Source organism: Mus caroli, chromosome 15 (genome assembly GCF_900094665.2).
Source record: "Mus caroli chromosome 15, CAROLI_EIJ_v1.1, whole genome shotgun sequence".
In the NCBI taxonomy this organism is placed as follows: domain Eukaryota; kingdom Metazoa; phylum Chordata; class Mammalia; order Rodentia; family Muridae; genus Mus; species Mus caroli.
Genome location: NC_034584.1, coordinates 29,343,796 through 29,365,337, shown reverse-complemented (window position 1 = coordinate 29,365,337; position 21,542 = coordinate 29,343,796). Strand labels below are relative to the sequence as shown.

The window sequence follows — 21,542 nt, the reverse complement described above, 5'->3', positions numbered from 1 at the left end:
TCCCTACTCCATGCTCTTGTGGCCGTTCTGCCCACATCCCGGTGGCTACCATGCAGACTGGTTGACACATTTTAAATACTTCTTCCAGAGGAACCCTAACCACTGCTGGGGAAGAAACTGAATTAGGTCAGTCCCAGGGACCACCAGCACCTCGTGTACCACAGGCAGACACGGGTGAGGAGATGGGCCAAGGAACATGTGCTGAAGCAGATATTAAGAGTCTGCCCAGGCAAGAAGATGAACCAGACTCAGTTACCAATCAACGCTGAAGCAGAACAGGGTAGAAGGCTTAAGAAGTCCCAGGAAGCAGGACAAAAGCATCTCCCACTCAAAGACATGGCTTCCCCTTCATTTAACTAAGGCCTCACTGTGAACAGGCTCTGCCCTCTGTGACCAGGATGGCTAGAGGCTGAGCTACATAGCTAGGTTGTTGAGGTGCTTGTATATTGCCACAAACTGTGCTTCCCACATCTAAGTTATAAACCAGGCGGTGCGTGTGGGGTGGGAGTTTCAGGAATTGTGGGGTAGTGTGTCCAGTGTCTCAGACTGTCAACAATGACAGGTAGTGACTCCGGTCTGGTTTTGAACTCCACATACAATGTAATTGAAATGCACCTGACCTTAGGAGGAGATGGTCATAGGGGTAGTTTGCCAAGAAGGTGACTGACCCAAGGTCAACAGCTGGCATGATGGTTTCAGTGGGGGAAGCTGACCTGTTGGTGCCCCTGTAGAAGCTTTTTCTTAAACTAAGAAGCATCCATATATCACCACTGTGGTCATCACCATCACCACCATTACCACCACCACCATCATCATCACTATCACCATCACCATCCTCCTCCATCATCCTCATCATCATCAAGTGTAAATGATGTGATGGGGAGCTCATGTGCTATGGTGCAATCTAGAGGTCAGAGAACAACTTTCTGGAGTCAGTTCTCTCCTACCTTTATGTGCATTCTCAGGCTTAAACAGCTCACCAGGCTGCCAAGGCAGGCACTTTACTGAGTCATCTTGACAGTCCAGGACTAGTGTTTTTATTTAAAAAGACACCAAAGAGCTCATTCACTTACTCCCTGTCTCCATCTCTCTTCCTTCATGAGAGGACACAGCCATTGGTGGAGGAAAGCCTTCACCAGAGCATTACCATGCTAGTGCCCTCCATTCAGACATCTAGCCTCTAGTACTATGAGAAAGACATTTCTGTGGTTAGAAAACAATATACAGTCTGTGGTATTTTGCCATGGCTTTCAGAGCAGACTTAGACAACTAGGCTTGGGGTGGGACAGGGGCAGGCCATTGAGGCTGAAGAGGTTTTTCATGTTAGCCTGTGGTAGATGGACTGGGAGCATGGCCAGTTGGATCCCAGAAGCTTCAAGGCTCTGGCTCCTGTACAAGCAGTGTCCTCCACAGCTGGAAAGAAGGGCTTCTCCTAGGACAGTGTGTGAATCCTGAGCTTGCTAACTTCTGGAGAAGGGTATCTCTGTGGCCTGCAAGGAGAGTGTGCCTGGGCCTGTCTCTGAGAGAGAGGTCTCCAGACAGCAATACAGGGGTCTCTTTGGGTCTCTTGGTGAACAACAGGCTAAAGCTGAGGAGTGAGACCTTAACTAACAGGAGAGACATATGGTTTAAGGTCCACTACACATTTTAAAAACATGTCTCTGAATATATGTTTCTGTGTCACACAGGGACCCTGAAAGGCAGGAATAATCATTCCCAGACTGAAGGTGAGCAGACACACAGGGAGGGCCCGCTTTCTTGCACAAGTTAGAAATGTGAACTTGGGTCTTTGGATCCCAGATCCATACTCTTTATATCCTGTGTTTCTTCTCTCATGTGTACACAGGTGCACAGGGAATGGGAGGAGGAGTGTGGCTCTCAGTGGTTAGGGAGGAGAAAGTTTCCATGTGGCTGACTCTGGTGATAGACTGGGTTTCTGTACATAAGGTGGGAGGGGCTAGCTGAAGCATAGGTGGGACAGGGGCTCTCCCACACTGCTAGTCAAGGATTGTTAGTGATTCCCCCCCCCCTCTTCCTGGGAAGCAATAGGGATTCATTACAGGTGACAGCGTGGAGTGGAGTTAAAGGAGACCTAGATGGTCTCTGTTCACTGCTAACCCATTTATCTCACTTTGCTAGACTGGGCCCTGGGGACACCAGGTAAGACCTGGCCTCTGACTCTGACTCAACTCCCAAGGGCTTGAAGACTGCGGGCTGAGCACTCCATTTGTACTGTGCCTGTGGAGTCTTGTTTGGCACTGTGTGATTTGGTGCAAGTTGCATTTTAGGGAAATGCAGTCTAGTGAGGGAAAGAGGCCCCTGAGCTGCAGCTGGAAGAAGAAGCCTCCTTATTTCCTGCCCCAGCTCACCCCCAAACAGTATAGCTAGAATCTGGCATCAGAGGACTGAGAGGAAGAGAGGGTAGGCGTCATGCCAGTCACTACCTGCTTTGACTCAGGAACTTGGACTTAGTTCTATACTTCAGCACCTTCCAGACTGAGTGATAGGCTCTTCTGACCATCTGTTGTCAACGGTCTAAATAAAGGCTGAGGAACCCCTCATGTGTTGAGCAAGGTCTGGCAGTCCTGGGCTTACTTTAGTAAAGTCCACCAGACTTTACTAAAAAGGTACAGTCATGTTATCTGGCTCTGTACCATCTGGCATGGGGCTGGGGTACAGTCATCCTCACCCCATTAGCAGTGACTACAGTGAAAACTCAGGCTTTGATTACAGGATGGAGCAGCTGCACTGAATCACTTGAGAGCAGACAGAAAGTCTTCAATTAGGGGAACAGCTCTGCCGGGTAAAATGCTTCTGTCCCGTGAGTTCTGAGGTATGTGGTAACCCATCAGGTTACCTCATGTGTTCTCAGTACCGCCCAACCAGACATAAAGCTCACTTGTACTTGATGTTGGCTCTTTATTTAGATCCTTGTTGGACTTAAACTCACATAGACGATGACACCATTCCCTTAGTTACAAACACACTTTAACTGAGAAAACAGACAAGGTTCAAGGACAGTGAAGGCAAAAGCCTGGTTAGGCGAGGGCGGGGGGACCAAGAAGTCCTGCGAGCATTATCAGAGCAAGGAAAACAAATGAGGGAAATAACCCATAATCCCCTCACATCTGGCTTTAGAAGGCAGGCAAGTATAGATGGTATTTAACATACCCACCCTTTTTCCACACCCCCAGTGCCCGGGCCCTATTAGAATTGGCTGCAGCAGCAGTCTGTAAGGCAGCTGGGCAGAGATCAACAAGCAAGCAGCAACATGGATAGCCCACTTGCCAAGGTCCAAGAATCCATTCCAAAGAGGGAAAGTATTTCTCACAGGAAGCACAGTGATGGCAGTGCAGCTGTGCAGGAAGCTCAGCTGCTCACATGAACTGACAACACAGACAGGGGGAGGATGACTGCTGTATCTTCTGTTGTGCCACTGGCCAAGGAACTTGGTCTGATAATGAGAAAGGCAGGAGCCAGGGAAAGCAAAGTATCGTCTTTGCTTCCATTTTTACCCTTTCTCTCAAATGGTTCTTAGTTCTTCGTTTTGTTCTATGTGGAAATAGTAGCATTGGGCAGAAAGCACAGCATTTTCTAGTGGAAGATGAGGGAATGTTTTTTTTTTGTTTTTGTTTTTGTTTTGTTTTTTTGCTTTTTCATGACAAAGTTTATTTGCATTGCCCTGGCTGTCCTGGAACTGGCTCTGTAGACCAGGCTGGCCTCAAACTCATGGAGATCCTCCTGCCTCTGCCTCCTGATGCTGGGATGAAAGCATTTATCACCACTGCCCAATGAAACAGCCTGGAATTTTACACTTGATTTTAGCCAAAAGGCCGAGAAGCGATGCAGCCTGGAATTTTATCGTTTGGTTGTTTAAATGGAGAAAGGAGTTAAAGCTACAAGTAAACATACTTGTAATATGTATGGATAATATCACTGCCAATCCGGCCTTGTGCTGAGGTGACGGGGCTCAGGGAAGGCAAAAGTTTCCTCAGACATCTCCCTTTCAGAGATAACTGAGCTCCCACACAGATTGAGACTCTGCTTAGTAGTAGGCTGTACTGGCGAGTTTTGTGTCAACTTGACCCAGCTGGAGTTATCACTGAGAAAGGAGCTTCAGTTGAGAAAATGCCTCCACGAGATCCAGCTGCAAGGCATTTTCTCAATTAGTGATCAAGGGGGAAAGGCCCCTTGTGGGTGGTGCCATCTCTGGCTGGTAGTCTTGGGTTCTATAAGAGAACAGGCTGAGCAAGCCAGGGGAAGCAAGCCAGTAAAGAACATCCCTCCATGGCCTCTGCATCAGCTCCTGCTTCCTGACCTGCTTGAGTTCCAGTCCTGACTTCCTTGGTGATAAACAGCAGTGTGGAAGTGTAAGCTGAATAAACCCTTTCCTCCCCAACTTGCTTCTTGGTCATGATGTTTGTGCAGGAATAGAAACCCTGACTAAGACAAGGGCCATCTTGGACTCTTCCCTGAGTCTGAGCTGCAGCCAATCCATCTGTCCTTGGAGTGTGATAGCATGGGCTTAGCACAGTGCTAAGCACCTGGCATGCAGCCAGCTGGCAGCCAGCTTGCAGTCAGCAAGTCTCTGTATTGTGGGTCCCAGGTTTGACTGGCTAGGGGTAGAGCTGAGAGTATGTCTTAGTCTGTGCTCTGGAGTTATATCACAGCACATGGATAGAGTGACAAGGAAGAATAGAAGCGTAAGGAGTTAGGACTTCATCCTGCTTCATCTCACAGTGGGAAAGCACAGTGAGGACTTATGTACAAGAGGTGGGGACGGAGGGATTGATCCCACACTATAATTGCTCATTCTCTGTAATCAGCCGACTCCCACGAGAAAGGCATTAACCCTTCCCACCAACACAATCACCTTGGAAAACTGCCATGTTTCAAACGTATCATAATAGCAACGAAATTTGACCATAACTTTGAACAAACAACTCAAACCACTGCAGCACACCAAAAATGAGGGACTGTTTCTTAATGCTAACGAGGCAGGGCATGGAGATAGCAGAGCCATTTCCAGGAGTGTGGGAAGGAGGTTTGGACAAGAACACCAGTGGCTTCAAGATATAGGCACACACATCACCAGGGGCCCAGTGAAGTCTGAAGGAGGATGCACAGCTACATGCCAGTGTCATCAACGCACTGGCACCCATGAGGGCTTGTGCTGAGCCTGTCTGTCCCAGGATCTTAAGTGTAATGAAACTCACTTGCACAAGTCTTCCCATCGCTTCGGAGCACATGACCCTCAGGACATTGGCAGGCAAAGGATTTGTCTGTGTTGACGCAGGAGTATTCACAACCATGGTTGCTCAGCAAGCAGTAATCCGCCCCTGTAAGACCAAAGCCAAGTGAGGTTCCTGAGCCTGTCTCGGCAAGCCTTCATGGCTATGATGGGAATCAAGTAACTGTTTATTTATTGCCATTGAAAGCATGTGGCCCCCAGAAGATTTCCCCTTAGTCTCCCTGGGGGAGAAAAAAGGGCAGAGGAGAACATGCTGTTCTCTGCATTGTCTATACAAGCACTTCTGTTGGAAACCCTTCCCTATAGAGAGGTGAAAGGGGAACTCACTGGAGCAGGTCTTGAGGTCATCATTAATAAGGAAGCCTTCTGAGCACTGGCAGACAAAGGACTCCTCTGTGTTCAGGCACAGCTGCTCACAGCCATGGTCCAGCTGTGCACAGTGGTCCACCCCTGCAATGGTCACAAAATATGAAAACATAAAGGGACCGAGGTGCCAACACACCATTGAGCAAGGCTAAGCAAAGCCTTTCTGCAGCCACAGGGAAAGAGCTATGCTTGCTGAGATATCAGCTTTGCTCCATGTCAGTCATACAAACCTAGAGTCCCTTGAGTTGAGAAAGTCTCAGTTGAGGAATTGCCTCCCCCAAAGTGGCCTGTGGGAGTGTGTGGCATGTCCTTGATTTGATTGATGCCCACTGTGAATGGTGCCACCCCAGAGAAGGTAGTCCTGAGTGGTATAAGAAAGCAAGCTGAATGTGAACCTGGATGCAAGGCAGTACCAGCATTCCTCTGTGGTCTCTGGCTCAGTTCCTGCCTTGAGGTCCCTCTGTCATAAATTGTTACCTGGAAGTGTAAACTGAAACAAACTGTCTCCTCTCCAAACTGCTTTTGGTCATAGAGTTTATCCCAGCAGCAGAGAAGCAAACTAGGACAGGGCTGATTCCCATGTCCTTGCTGTGGGTGTGAGTCACACTTAGCCTCTCTGTGCTGTGACCTCCTGATCCACGGGTGATAGCAATTCCTTTTCTTTTTTTTCTCTTTTTTTTTTTTTTGCCTCCCTTGACTCTGTGTGTTCACACATGGCTGGCTAACAGGAGCCTTTCTGAAGTGGAAATTCCCGGTTTCTTTGGAAACTCAGTTGTGTCATGTGATGTTTTTTCTGGAAGCTGTCTCACGAGAGTATGTTTTGTTGAAGCAGACACACGAGAGGACACTGTGATGTTTGGAAAGAGCCCAACAGATTTTTGCATCAGTTCACCTTCTAACAGTTTGCAGGTCTTAGCTGATCTTCTGATCTTTACATGTCATGACTTCATAGAGAGAAAAGAACCAAAGAACTTCTCATGGTATTCCAACTGCTTCCTGACACTCTAGAGGACTTGTGCTGATTCGACAGAGCCTTGTGGTTTCTTCTGGATTGAGCAGCTGCTACTCATTAATGTTTGGAATCACCCAAAAGAACTACTTCTAAACAGGTCCACATCTCCCGTTTCCTAGTAACCGTTCTTCTCCCCTGCCTTTGGTTGGTGAGCTAGAGGGGGAGTTGAAGCATTTAAGAACCTTTACTAAAATAGGTTTTGAAAAAAAAAAAATCCAAGCCTACACTGTTCTGTTTCCAGTGCTGCGATCACAATGCATACGGTCACACCTCCACTCTTACCCAGGTTCTGGATGTAGAACTGAGACCCCTGGCTTGCAAAGCAACCACTTCATTAACTGGGTTATCTCTCTTAGATACCTGGTGGTTACTTTCTGGTAATAATGCAGTCAAAGTCAGAGGAGATGATCCATCTAAAGCCCTCCAGGGGCTGACATAAGACAAGCAGAATTATTGTGTAATTCATTTCTATTTGAAAATAAAAAGTCAATTAAAAGAAAACACAAACAAACAAACAAAAACCTCTCTTAATCAGGACATCCAGATTCAGAGAAGAAACAAAAGCTTCAGCTGCCTGTGTGGCCTCTTCTGGCACCTAAACACCATACAGCCGGTGCTTGGGCAGGGAGAGTGGAAAGCCAGGGAACACACAGCTATGGTGGCTAGCTCCCACGTAGAGCCCCATGGGCTGCCTCGAAGATTTACTGAATGGAGAAAATGTAACCCCCATCAGCTGGACAGACACTGAGGACTTCACGACAGCCCCCTGAAGTAAGCCTTTTCACTCTGCATGGCTGAGGACTAGTGCCTTCTGCAACAGTCTACTGGCAGGCAAACCTACTGGAAACTCTTTCAGCGTCTCAGGAGCCGAATGCTCATGCTCATATCCTGAACTGCCATTTACCAGGCACAGCTGTTGGGAAGCATGTGAGAGCTAGGGTGCTGACGGTGCTCACAAGTGTGCCTGCATGGAATGAGTACCTCAGAAGGGTTGGCTGCCGTCTTGCCTGGGGCTCTCTAAGAACCCCATGAGTTTCTCTGAGGACTTCTGGGTGGAAACAGCTTGGTTTATATTTTCTAAATATTGACAAATCTTATAAAGACCCCCATCTCTTCTGGGCTCACATCTGAGCTTCTAGATTTCCCAAGGCATGCTGGGAGAGTCAGGGAGTCCAGGACTCTTTGAGGCCTAAGGTAGACTCAGCAAAGTGGCAGATTACTACCAGGGACAGTGGCAAGCCAAACATGCTGAGAAGAAGGCAGGATTTGGCACTTCCATTAGCCAGGCATCTTCTTGTTGAACAAAGATCTCCTTCTCTTTCCCCTCAGCTCAGGACCCAGTGACAGTCAGAAGAAAGTGTACAGCACAGTGCTGACTTTTGCTTCAACCTCTTCATGCAAACCCCCCTTGACTTCTGGGATCATGCTTGGAAAGTCACATTTCCTTCCCTCTGAAGACAGAGAAGAATGAGGTCCCCCCAGGCTGGCCCTCTATCTCATACTTCAGCTGTGAAACTTCCCCTCCTGGCAGTCAAGGGTCCAAATGTTCAAAAGCTGCATGCTTCTCACTCAGTCTCCTGCCTGCAGAGCCAAGCAGATACATAGTGTACTGTTTGCAAAGCACAAAGGAATGATTCTTATGTAGCCCAGAGCCACTAGCTCTCAGTGTGTCATGGTCCTGGTACCTATCACTGCCCCCACATACTCTTAGCCTCTGCTGGCTTGGGGCTGTGAAGACTGTACCTCAAAAAAGAAAAAGTTATGGGCCTATCCAGCTGGCAAGATCTGAAAGTTCTCATATGTTTATGTCACCAAGCTTGTGGTGGGCCCAATAGAAGGAAATAAAGGAACAACTTCACAAAATTCCCATGTTGCCCTGTTTCCCCCTTACATTAGCCTGGGTAGTCCAAAGTTTTCCAAGGTCTATCCCTTCTGGCTTCTTGTCCCAACCTGGTACTGGCCGTTAGGCACTTTCACAGGCTTGTTGATATGGACTATATTTTTATCTAGTATTATGTTTATCATAAACCAGGCATTAGACCACGAGATTGAAATGGCCTCAATTATTCCCCACAACCACCTGGGGAATCAATGCTATTAACTTTTAAAAATAGGCAATCAAAACTGGAAGAACAACATGTCCAAATCACATATATAGAATTCAGAGCTTAGATTTGAATTCAGGCCTATCTGACTTAGCAAATGCTTTTAGTAGCAAAGACTAATAGCAGCTAGCAGCCCTATTCTAAGTAGCCTTTCTCTCTCTCTCTCTCTCTCTCTCTCTCTCTCTCTCTCTCTCTCTCTCTCCCTCTCTCTCTCCCCATTCTCTTCCCCCCATGCCTCTTTCCAGCTTTATTCTTTTTCTTTTCTTTTCTTTTCTTTTTTTTTTGTTGTTGGTTTTTTCGAGACAGGGTTTCTCTGTGTAGCCTTGGCTGTCCTGGAATTCACTCTGTAGACCAGGCTGGCCTAGAACTCAGAAATCCACCTGCCAAGTGCTGGGATTAAAGGTGTGCATCACCACACCTGGCTCTCCCAGATTTATTTTTGCTGGGATCTAACCAATAGCTTTGTGCAAAGTTACCATTCTGCTTACTGACTTAGCTTACACCCTCAACCCCTATCTTAGTTTGGATTTCAATTGCTGTGAAGAGACACCATGATCAAGGCAACTTTCATAAAGGACAACATTTAATTGAGGCTAGCTTACAATTTCATTATGGCAGGAAACATGACAGACAAGGTGTTGGAGGAGCTGAGAGATCTGCATCTTGATCTGAAGGCAGCCAGGAAAAGACTGGCTTCCAGGCATCTAGGAAGAGAGTCTCAAAGTCCAGATCCAAAGTGACACACCTCCTCCAACAAGGGCAAACCTCCAATAGTGCCACTCCCTGGGCCAAGCATATTCAAACCACCACATTCCATGTCTTAACCCCCATGGGCTTGTTCAACACTTGAATCTATGTGAGTCATACCTAGCCATAGCTTAACACGAAATTAGTTCAACTTCAAAAGTCTCCATAGTCTATTATAGTCTCAACAATGTAAGAAGTTCAAAGTCTCTTCTGAGATTCACCTAATCACTTAACTGTAATCTCCTATAAATTCAAAATCAAAAAGCAGATCACATACCTCCAACATCATATTATATATGATACTATTCTAAAACATCATAGTGAGGAAATACTGGCCTGAAATAAGACAAAAAACCAGCTGGGCAAACTCCAAACTCTGTGTCTCCATGTCTGAAGTCAAATTGCTCTTCAAATCTCTAACTCTATTCATCTTTATTGACGGCAACAAACTTCTTTCTCTTGGGCTGGTTCAACTCCCTGTTAGCAGCTTTCCTCAGCAGGTGTCTCATAGCTCTTACTTCTCTAACATCTTGGGATATTCAAGGCAGCTTCATCTTTATAGATTCTTGTTCCAATGTCTGGGATGCATACATGATCTTCTGGACTCCTCCAAAGGGCTTGGGTCACTTCTCCAACTCTGTCCTCTGTAGAAACAACTCTAGGCTCTGGTTGATTCTACTCCACTGATGCTGCAGTTCTTGGTGGTCATCCCATGGTACTGGCATCTCCAATGTACTGGGATCTTCTGCTGCAACTAGAATTGACCAATAGCTTCTCATAGACTCTCTTTATTGTGCCAAGGCTCAACTTCTTTGTGTGACCCTTCCAGTCCGGGGTCATCTGAAGCTGCACCTTCACCAATGACCTACCATGGCCTCTCACAGTGCCAATCCTCAGCTGCTCTCCATGACCCCTTCATGCCTTCAAAACCAGTATCACCTGGGTGATTCTTAAACATTACCAAGTCCAATTACAACACAAGGTACAACCTTGGCTATCTATCTCTGGAACATAGCTTCTTTGTGCTTTCAGAAAACACTTCCTAGATGCTAGTCTCTTCTTAATCACTACTAATTTCTTAGCTCCAGCTAACCAGCACCACTTGTCCCAGTAGTCTTTTCTATTCTTGACTATAAAGCCAGAGCCACATGCTCAAAGCTGCCAAGTTCTGCTGCTTGCTGTGGCTGGAACATGGCCTCCTTATTGTACTGCCAGCTTTTTCTTTTTCAACTTCCTCATTGCCTAAGCTTGGCTGTCCTGGAACTTGCTCTGTAGATTGACTTTGAACTCAAGAGTCTTAGACTTGGTCTTCTGAATGCTGGGATTAAAGGTGTGTGCCACCACAGCTGTACTTAAGCTTCTTTTTACTAGGAACTTTTTCTGTACTAGGCTGGCCATGAACTCAGAGATCTGCTTGTCTTTGTCTCCTGGGATTAAAGGAGTATACCATCATGCCTGAACCTAAGCGTTTCATTATAGATCTTAATCAAGTTGAAAACTGAGAATAGTTATCACAACCCATCCCTTGTCAATTTGACACACAATCACATCTCCTTATGTCCAAATGAAAACACTAACCAGGTCATAATAACACCTAACGTGATATAACCCTCCCTCGTACAACTGCAAATATATAAGTTTAGCTGGGTGGGATCTTGCTTGGAGGTCACTACTTCCTTAATTCCATTTAATATCCTTGAACACAGGGTTTAGCTTTATTCTACTTCCTGGTACCCCTTTTACTCTTTGAACCACATTTTGTATTTTTCCTTTCTAAGCTGGCTATACTTGATCAAAATGTTCTTCATGAAAGTAAACCAGATGACAGAGTCTATACTGGACTTTTTTTGAGATTTCCTTTGTCAATGCAATAAATATAAATGTCTTTACCTTAGCCTCAGGCAGACTGTTTGGATAAAGGCAAAAAGCAGCAACATTCTTCACCAAAACATCATAAGAATGATCTCCAGAGTTCAAATCACCTCAATACCAATGTCTTCCATAGTCCTACTAGAATGGCCTATTAAGTCCTTCTTAAAGAATTCCATGGCATTCCAAATCCAAAGTCCCCAAAGCCACATTTCTCCAAACAAGAACATGGTCAGGCCTATCACAGCAATAACACAGTCCCTGGTACCAATTTCTGTCTTAGTTTGGATTTCCACTGTTGTGAAGAAACACCATACCAAGGCAACTTTTATAAAGGACAACATTTAATTTGACTGGTTTAGTTTCACCATGGCAGGAAGCTTGGCAGCATCCAGGCAGACAGGGTTCTGGAAGAGCTGAGAGAGCTACATCTTGATCAGGATGGTCAGGCAGTCAGGAAAATACTGGCTTCCAGACAGTTAGAAGGAGGTTCTCAAAGCCCATGTCCAAAGTGACACACTTCCTCTAACAAGGCTACACTTCCTAATAGTGCCATTCCATGGGCCAAGCATATTCAAACCACCACAAACCCTACACATTTATTTATTTCCATCCCCACCCCCCATCTTGTTCTCTTCTAATTTTTTGAGATGACAGTTTTGAACTCACCGTCCTCTGCCTCAGCCTCCTGAGTGCTGAGACTGTTAAGAATACACCACTGTACTTAGCATATATTAACTCTCTTTAAATTTTGTTTAGATTTATGTACTTTATGTGTATCAGAATCTTGCCTGTATGTATATGTGTGTGTATGTATGTATGTATGTATGTATGTATGTGTATACCTGGTATCCATAGAGATCAGAGAGTGTTGAATCCCCTGAACTGGTGTTACAGTTATGAGCCACTGGGTGGGTGCTGGGAACAGAATCTGGGTCTTCTACAAGAGCAACAAGTGCTCTTAACCACTGATCCATCTCTCTAGCCCCCATATGGATTCTCTTGATCATTACAACTCAACGTTTGGAGTGGGTAGTGCTAACAGTGACACTTGATGGCTTGTAAATTGCAGGAAACTCAGAATCTCTGGAAGGGTATGGATGCTAATGATCCCAAAGGATGGTGAATGGTTGGTCTCCACTCCATCGGCACCCACACCCCTGGGGCACACTCACGGCTGCAGGTCTTGCCATTGGGGTCCAGATTGTAGCCTTGACGGCAGCGGCAGTAGTGACCCTCCTCTGTGTTCACACACTCATGCTCACAGCCTGGTTTGTTCAGTGCACAGTAGTTGATCCCTAAGGAGAGAAAGACCCCCCATTCAGACTGTATGAGCACACACTCATGCTCACAGCCTGGTTTGTTCAGTGCACAGTAGTTGATCCCTAAGGAGAGAAAGACCCCCCATTCAGACTGTATGAGGCTATTTGGGTGGGCTCCAGGGTTCCCACAGTTCCTGGAAAGAGCTGCTGAACACTGCTTGCTGAGGCAAGCTGGGAATTATCATTCAGTCAGTCATTTGCCAGCTAAGGGCCAGGCCCTAAGCTAGATGTACCAATGTAAATGTGAACACTACCAAGGCCTGGCCTTCATGGGTTTGCACTCTGGAGACACAGCAAAAAAGAATCAGGACTGTTAGACACCAAAGATGCCAAGAAATAAGGTGAGGTTATTGATGCCTTCTGTGTACTGCAATGCTGGTTAGACCATAAACTGAGGAGCAGTATAAAGGGTGAGGAATGGATGTAACTTCATTTAGTAGGATCTGGTATGCCAAAGACACATGCCAGAATTGTCACATAATGTCCTTGATGTATATCAATTCGTGAAGAGTTCAAGGCGACTCAAGAAGAGTTCAACGTGACTCAAGTCACGATACCAAATGACTCAGGAAAGAAATTCCAGAAAAAACACAAAGGTTAAAAATGTTGAAGCAGAGTGTCTAAACTCCTCACTAAGGAAATGCAGGTCTAGAGCAATAAAAATAGTCTCTTCGAGTGATGTAGCTGATGTGGATGGCAGTTCCTAGACTGATCCTCAGACTAACTAACTGGGAAATTCACACTGGCTTTTAAGGATGTTATTCCAGCTATGATGAGCTCCAATGTGAGTATGAGAATCCAGAATCTCACAGCCCACATCTGGGTCACAATGCAATTGCTCAGCCTCAGACCCTGATGGCATTCCAGGCTTTGCACCACTACCTTCATGATGAATGTCTGCAACTGACAATGGCACTCTCCAGCAGGAGATGAGGAAGAAGGCAGAGACCTGGCCAGGAGTCTTCCCTCCGGCATGACGCTGCCTCAAAGTATCTTCCTCAGTTTAATCAGATGCTACTGAATTCATTTGAAACAGATTTTTTTTATTAGATTTGAAAATCACCACCAGCCTCCTGTTACATGTAAATGGCCCCGTGTTCTAAGGCTCAGAACATTTTTGAGATCTCAGGCTCCTAATTATAAACCTCAGATTTTAAGCCAATTCCTTTGCTTCCCTCTGCATAGAATGCTCTAGAGAGGCCATGAGCACTTCCTCCCACTCCCAGCCGCCTGCCGCAATCCAGGACTGAATGCAGGCATTAATGGTATCTCTAACAGACAGATCCCAGAGGTCCAGGCCTGGGCTCACAGCAAAGATGACAGAAAATATAATGAGGGGGAAAGGTAGGAGGAGGGAGAGAAGGAGAAGAAGGAGGGAGGAGGGAGGAGGAGGGGGGAGGGGGGAGGAGGAGGAGAAGGAAGAGAAAGAGGAGGAGGAAGACTTATAGATGGGCCAATAAAGTCACCAGATCTTAGGAAAAATCTGGTTTTTTTTTTTCCTGGTTATAAAAGCAGGGCACCTGGCTGCAGAGGAAATGGAGCTGTCACTATCAAACATATGCAGATGAGTGTTAGGGACTCTGGCAGGGGCCACAGCCTAGCAAAGGATCCATTTGGGGTCCTTAAGTGGGTCTCCCACCCTGTTCTCTCAGCACATCTCCCTTGATGATCTGTGCAATGGCTGCCTGAGAGGCCTCTCCTCTTTAGGAGCCCCCAGCAGTGTGTGGAAGGAGGGGTATAAGCCAAGGGAATCTTAGAGGACTGGCAAGATATGCAGAATCTCAAGCAAAGTCTCCATCAGGGGCTACATACCTGATTTGTTTCCATTCTCTACCCCATTAGTAACACAGGAAGCATGATATCATAATGCCTATTTGTGCTGAACCAGATCTAATTATCTCCTAAGACCCCTCATCCACTAATAGGAGTCCACTGGCAACCGATTTCTTACAGTGCAGTCAGCCCCACACACATTCATCCCTACGAAAAGGTGTCAGCAGAGCAGAAGAGAGCAGCTAAGCCATGAAGCTGGCCATCCAAAATACTGTTAGGTGTGTGTGTTCTAATGGAAATACTCCACCTCCTTGTCTTCACAGTTTGAATCTCTTCATTCAAGTTCTCGTTTAATACTTGACTGTTTCAAGGGTTTGTATCCAGGCTTGGTGGTGGAAATTTTAAGAGAGACTCAGTTTCAAAATATGGGTTCTGTAACCACACAAAGTTTAATATTTTTTTTAGAAAGAGTATGGGACTTAGTCTGTGCCATAAGCAGAATGGAACTTGTCTAGATTCAGTTCCACATATGACCCACAAAGAAGTGCATGGTACAGTCTTGCCATGTAGCACATGATGGCTAGGAAGAAGTAGCAGGTGCAGTACACAGGGAGACATCCTAGCATGTATTGTAGTGCATACCTGAGAACCCAGCCCTCAGAGATTAAAGGAAGATAGGTGCAATGTTGAGACCAGCCTGTACCACATAGCCAGAGTCTGTCTTAAAACAAGCCACACAACAAATAACAGCAAGAGAGGGAGGGAGGGAGGGAGGGAAGGAAGGAGGGAGGGAGAGAGAGGGGTAGGGGCAGAGGGAGGGAGAGAGGGAGGGAAGGAGAAAGGAAGAAAATACATATACCACTAATCAGAAATTCCAGTGAATTCTACAAATGCCATGGTGAGGAAATCACAAACAAGGATCAGGAAATTCCATTTATACTGTAATTTCTCCAGGATGACGTATCTCAGAGCAGCTCCATCACTCATTCCTTCATATATAATCTATTCCACAAGTCTGTACTCAACCCACATCAGCTAAGCACTCTGAGTCGCTGAGGATTCCATGATGTAAAAAGGCAAGTACCTTTTCCTGGTAGGACTTCCACTCTGGTGTCCTTCAGGAACAGTCTGGTGTGTGTGTGTCTATGTGTGTATGTATGTATGTTTGTGTATGTATGCACGCATGTATCTGCAGATACTAGGGAATGTAGCCTAGAGGTCTGGTTTGGAGTAGATGCCTCTCAGTATTTCAGGTGATAGGCATCTGAGTCACATGGACTTCCTCATCCCCTTCCTGCTGATGCTCTGTTGCCTTTGAGAGCCGCTGCAGTGGCCAAGTGCATTACCCTCCTTCTTCCTTCCTACCAAAGAGAACAGAACCTTAATGTCCCCACACTCAGAGGTCATCAAGTGTTCCCTATGTAAGACTTGAAGAAACCAGCTCCTTTGATGTCACATCTGTATGCCCAGCCTTTTTTCTCCCTTAAGGTTCCACAAGCCCTTTGTAGGGGCACCCTCATTTCAAGGAGCAGCTTCCGTATGGACTGAGTTGCTAAGCAAATCTCATGACCAGATTCCGTCTATTCATTCTCTAGAAAAATGTCCCACAAAAGGTTCTGCTGACACAAAAGGAAAATAAGAGCAGAATGATGTTAATAAACACAAACATCCATTACAAATACAAGATGCTAAAGGTCTGCCAAGAAGGGAAAACAGAGAGGAACATTTGGAAGAATGGGCCAGGGATACTTACTTCGGCAAGTTTTCCTGTCTGGATTTAGCATGAAGCCTTTCAGGCAGCGGCAGAGAGCAGATGTCTGGGCATTGACACACTCATGCTGACATCCGTGATTTGAAGAGGCACAATAGTCTATCTCTGGAAAGAAAGCAAGGTTCTGGGAATCATGAATAAGTCAATATGGCTAGCCATGAAAGCCGAGGGTTCTCAGGCTCCATTTTCCCCAAGGATATAAAATACAGAACTTACAATTTTGACCCAGAAGAGCCTCTTCAAAAAGCCATTTCCACATCTAGATATTATGTCTTCATCTCAAAGATCTTTCTGACATTTGATTTTGAATTGGCACGGGCAGCCTGCTTCTGCATTCTCTCACAGAAGTTCCCTTCTGCTCCTTCCTGCAGCAAGCGTGAGACTTCCTTCCCTTCCCTGGTTGTTCAGAGAGGACCCGGCCTGGCACCAGAATATTGCTATCTGATTCCAGAGAGGCACCCCCTAACGACCCCCTCCCCTCCGAGGAGCCACAGATGCCAGCTTGAGAATAGAGAAATGGCAACCTCCCTCGCCTCGTGTTGTTGAGGCTGGCACTCTCACTGATAAATGGCTAAGCACTTCCCAGGTGTAGCTTGGGAAAGAAACAAAAAACCAAACATCCTTGGGGGGATTAGGCCCCACTTTTTGATAAAAGGAGGGTAATCAGGGGTCACAGGCAGCTGTGACTAGTCATAAAAACACACTAGTTCTTGACAGCACCATAAAGTTACTCCTCATGTCAGAAGAGTTCCCCTCAATCCTGCCTTGCCACCTGAACAAAAGATATGGTGTTTGAAAAATGACTTGCCTTGTCACCTCCCCTGTCACCCTAAAATCCAAAGAATCCCTGACTATTCTGTATAAAAATGCTAAGCCTTTTAGGCTTGAGGTTGCACTTTTCTCCTGCACAGAGGGAAGGTTCACCATCCGAGTCTGACTCAAATTAATAAATAAACTCTTTTATTTCTTTACATCAGGCCCAGCGGTTCTTAGAGCTCTCCTGGGGGTCCCATGGAATTGCTGACACAACATTTGGGGGCTCATCTGAATGGTATTCCCCAGCAGATCTCTGGAATCTGCAGTCCGGAGAGTCTAAAGTCAGCGCACCAGTGTGGTGAAAGTCAGTGTTTCTGTATTGTTCATTGTTCATGTCTGTTCTTTCTGGCCATATTTTGGCATCAGAAAAAGTCTCGAGGTAACAGTGCAAGTGGAAAGAAGTGGCTAAAGCAGATGTGCTGGGCAGTCACGGCTGTAAGGGGCAGGAAGATGTTCCTGACCCCGGGTCCAGGGTGGATGAGGTTCCTGACCATCGGTTGGAAGTGCTAAGGGAGAGACCTCCAGCAATCTGCTTCCATATCCACCTCACTTCTACTTTCCGAGGTGAGAGTCTGTGAGTCCTAGTGCTTGGATTTACTTTTGTTTCTAGTCACGATGTGGCTATTTCGTGCATATGGTTTTGTCAGTGGTGTTTCTGGTAGTGTTTAGTCTCATGTTATACTGGATGGTGATGGATGCAATGGGACAGGTTAACTCTCATTCTCTTCCCTCCCACCCTCTTAACATTGTTTTAGCTCACTTTAAGGAAGTGAAAACCAGAGCTCACAATCTCTTGTTGGACGTGAGCAAGAAGAAAATGCACACGTATTGCAGCTCCGAGTGGCCTACCTTCAGAGTAAGATGGCCACTAGAGGGGACTTTCTATCTCTCCACGGTGCTAGTGGTGGAAGACAAAGTATTCCAGAAGGTTCAGGGACATCCAGAAAAGTCCCCTACATTGTAGTCTGGAAAGCTTTGGTTGCCAACCCACTACCTTGGGTGAAATCATTCCTATTGCCTCTTACCAAAGATACTTAACCTTCAGGAATCATGCCCACTCTGATGGCAGAAGACCAAAGCAGCAAGTCTCCAAGTCTTCAAAGCCCCTCTATCCCATTTTACAGGACAGTACGCCAGAAGAAGTCATTTCCCCATTGCCTTCCACTCAGGCACCAGCTCTGACAAAGGCAGTGGCCCCTGCTTTGGCTGAGACCCCGCCTCCCCCTGTGTTCCTGCACATGGACTTGTGCAGGTGCTTCTGCTCCCTGCGTTTCCACCCATGCAGGCAGGACCGGCGCAGGTATATTCACTCCCGGAGTTTCCACTTGTGCCCCTGCACAGGGGACCTGCACAGGGGACCTGCCCAGGCACTTCCATCACCAGCGTTTCCGCCCGAGGGGATTCCTGCAGCAGAGCCAGTGGTCCCTACATTGGCTCTACTCCTGCCCATGTATCCCCCCAGAAGGAGCGCCCCAGGTTCCAATAGTGTCCACCTTGGAGATGGAGGGAGGTCCAGCCCACAGGAGTAGAAGCAGGCATGCCAAGACACCGCCCCAGGCTGTAGCACCAGAGGCAGATTCCACTATCTTACCCCTGAGAGGGATAGGCCCAATTGATGAACAGGGAAACAAACCCCATCAGTATTGGCCTTTTGCTAAGGCTAATCTTTACAATTGGAGAAGAGAGTATGCTAGGTTCTTTGACAACCCTAAAGAGCTCATTAGACTCTTAGACACCATCCTTTTTACCCATCAGCCCACTTGGGATGATTGTCAGCAATTGTTGCAGATTCTCTTTACAACAGAGGAGAAAGAATGCATCATCCTGGAGGCTGGGAAGAATGTTCCAGGTGCCTACGGCACTCCAACTCAGAATCAAGCCGAGATTGATGAGGGTTTCCCTCTCAGGAGACCAGCTTGGGATTATAACATGGGGACAGGTAAGGAGCGTCTTCAAGTCTATTGCCAGTCTCTAGTGGCAGGTCTCAGGGCAACTGCCAAGTGATCCCGAATCTGGCTAAAGTTTATGATGACAGGCAGAGAGATAATGAGAGCCCTGCAGAGTTCCTCGAGAGGATTATGGATGCTTTCCACCGTTATACACACTTAGATCCTGAGGAAACAGAGAATTCTAACACAGTGGTGCTGACATTTATAAATCAGTCAGCCAGAACATTGGAAGAAAGCTACAGAAACTAGAAAGACTAGGGGGAAATTCATTGAGAGATTTAGTAGAGGTTGAGAAGAAAGTGTTCCATAACAGGGAATCTAAAGATAAGACAGGGAAGATATTACACAGAGATCTAGCCAGATTCCTGCTAGCCAATGGTAACCCAGAGAGAGGAAGCACCAGCTCTGGAACATTGCAGAAGGGAGAGAACCTAGAGAAGACCCCTGGCCAGAGCCTGGAGGAGGACGCCTACCAGCCTTGGGTAAGAACCAATGTGCCTATTGTAAAGAGAAAGGACACTGGGTCAGAGAATGCCCAAAGAAAAAGCCCTAAAACAAGACTATCGTCACTGAGGAAGAGGAAGACTGAGGGAGTCAGGGCTTGGACCCCCTCCCTGAGCCCTGGGTAGCCCTTATAATGGAGGGGGGAGCCTCTAGACTTCCTGGTAGATACTGGAGTCCAACATTCAGTGCTTGGAAAGGCTGAAGGGTCATTGTATAATAAAAAATCCTGGTTCCAGGGATCCATAGGTGCCAAACAATATTCAGGGACTACCCAAAGGACAGTGGACTTGGGAATGAGATGGGTATCTGTACTGGCTATTTTTGTGTCAACTTGACACAGCTGAGTTATCACAGAGAAAGGAGCTTCAGTTGAGGAAATGCCTCCATGAGATCCAACTGTAAGGCATTTTCTCAATTTGTGATCAAGGGGGAAAGGCCCCTTGTGGGTGGGACCATCCCTGGGCTGGTAGTCTTGGGTTCTATAAGGGAGCAGGCTGAGCAAGCCAGGGGAGGCAAGCCAGTAAAGAACATCCCTCCATGGCCTCTGCATCAGCTCCTGCTTTCTGACCTGTTTGAATTCCAGTCCTGACTTCCTTTGGTGATGAACAGCAGCATGGAAGTATAAGCCGAATAAACCCTTTCCTTCCCAACTTGCTTCTTGGTCATGATGTTTGTGCAGGAATAGAAACCCTGACTAAGACAGTATCTCACTTCTTTATAGTGATACTTGAATGCCCATACCCCTTATTGGGGAGAGATCTACTAGCCTAAATGAGAGCCCAGATTCATTTTGGCCCTGGGAAAATCTGGCTAATGGACTAGAACGGCAAACCAGTCCAGGTGCTGACACTTGACCTGGCCTCTGAGACTGAGTCTAGACTGTACGAGTCACCAGCCACCCCCCCCCTCCCCAAAAGACCTGGATGCCTGGCTGGCAGAGTTTCCCAAGGCTTGGTCAGAGACTGGAGACACGGGGCTGGTAAAACATAGACCCCCTGTATTTGTAGAGCATAAGCCAGGAGCAGACCAAGTATGGGTCTGCCAATATCCCATGTCCTAAGAAGCATGGAAGGGGATCATTCCCAATATCTGGAACTGATGGTGCTATCCCAGGCCCTTATTATGGAGAAAGGACTGGCTGTCAAAATCTGTATGGATAGCCAGTATGCATTTGTAACTGCTCATGTATATGGAGTTATATACCAGAAGAGAGGACTCCTAACTGCAGAAGGAAAAACTATCAAAAACAAAGATGAAATTCTACAATGACTTGAAGCCCTCTGGCTGCCAAAGAGAGTGGCAATCACACTGTCCAGGCCATCAGAAAGGAATAACGGCAGTGGCTAGAGGTAACAACTTGGCCGCCAAAGCCACCAAAGAGGAAACAGCTGCTTCCATGTTAGGTGTGACTCTACCAGAACCATCAAACCCCAACCTGCCGGAATGCCCAATCTATATGGAAGAAGAGATCAAATGGGCCAAGAGTCAGCCCATGAGCCGGTGTTCAGAGGTCTGGTGGCAGACGGCAGAAGGTAAGCTAATACTACCCACCTCTCTGGCAAGATCCATCCTCAGGAAAATCTATAGAGTCACCAACATGGGAGTGAGATGGATGGCTGATGCAGTGAGACAATCTAAAGTGACTTTCAGAGACATGCAAAATACTATTGAGAATATAGTGTCAAGCTGAAAAGCTTGCCATTTAACCAACACCCACAACACTGCCAAACATCCAGGCTCTCATCTTTGAGGTAAGAGACTAGGGGACTACTAGAAAGTTGATTTTACAGAAATCAAACGGGGAAAGTATGGCTACAAGTACTTACTGGTGTTCGTGGATACCTTCTCCGGATGGAAAGAGGTATTTCCAACAAAGACTGAAACTGCAGAGATAGTGGCTAAGGAGTTGCTAGAAGATATCATATGATAGGGTCAGACAATGGGCTAGCATTTGTGTCCAAGGTAAGCCAGGATGTAGCAAGATTTATTGGGGCAGATTGGAAATTACATTGTGCATACTGACTCCAAAGTTCAGTTCAGGCAGAAAAGGTGAAGCT

General features: G+C 46.5%; 1 protein-coding gene across 3 annotated transcripts in view; it reads right to left on the bottom strand.

The window, feature by feature from the left end:
- Window positions 1–21,542, bottom strand: part of Matn2 (matrilin 2) — a 136,463-nt gene that overhangs the window by 21,036 nt on the left and 93,885 nt on the right. For all 3 annotated transcript variants that reach the window (XM_021183581.1, XM_021183580.2, XM_029470140.1), the window contains 4 exons: window positions 16,199–16,321; window positions 12,526–12,648; window positions 5,579–5,701; window positions 5,217–5,339 (listed from right to left, as the gene is read on the bottom strand). In XM_021183581.1, coding sequence (XP_021039240.1) covers window positions 5,217–5,339; window positions 5,579–5,701; window positions 12,526–12,648; window positions 16,199–16,321 — 492 coding nt within the window. The remainder of the gene's footprint in view (window positions 1–5,216; window positions 5,340–5,578; window positions 5,702–12,525; window positions 12,649–16,198; window positions 16,322–21,542) is intronic.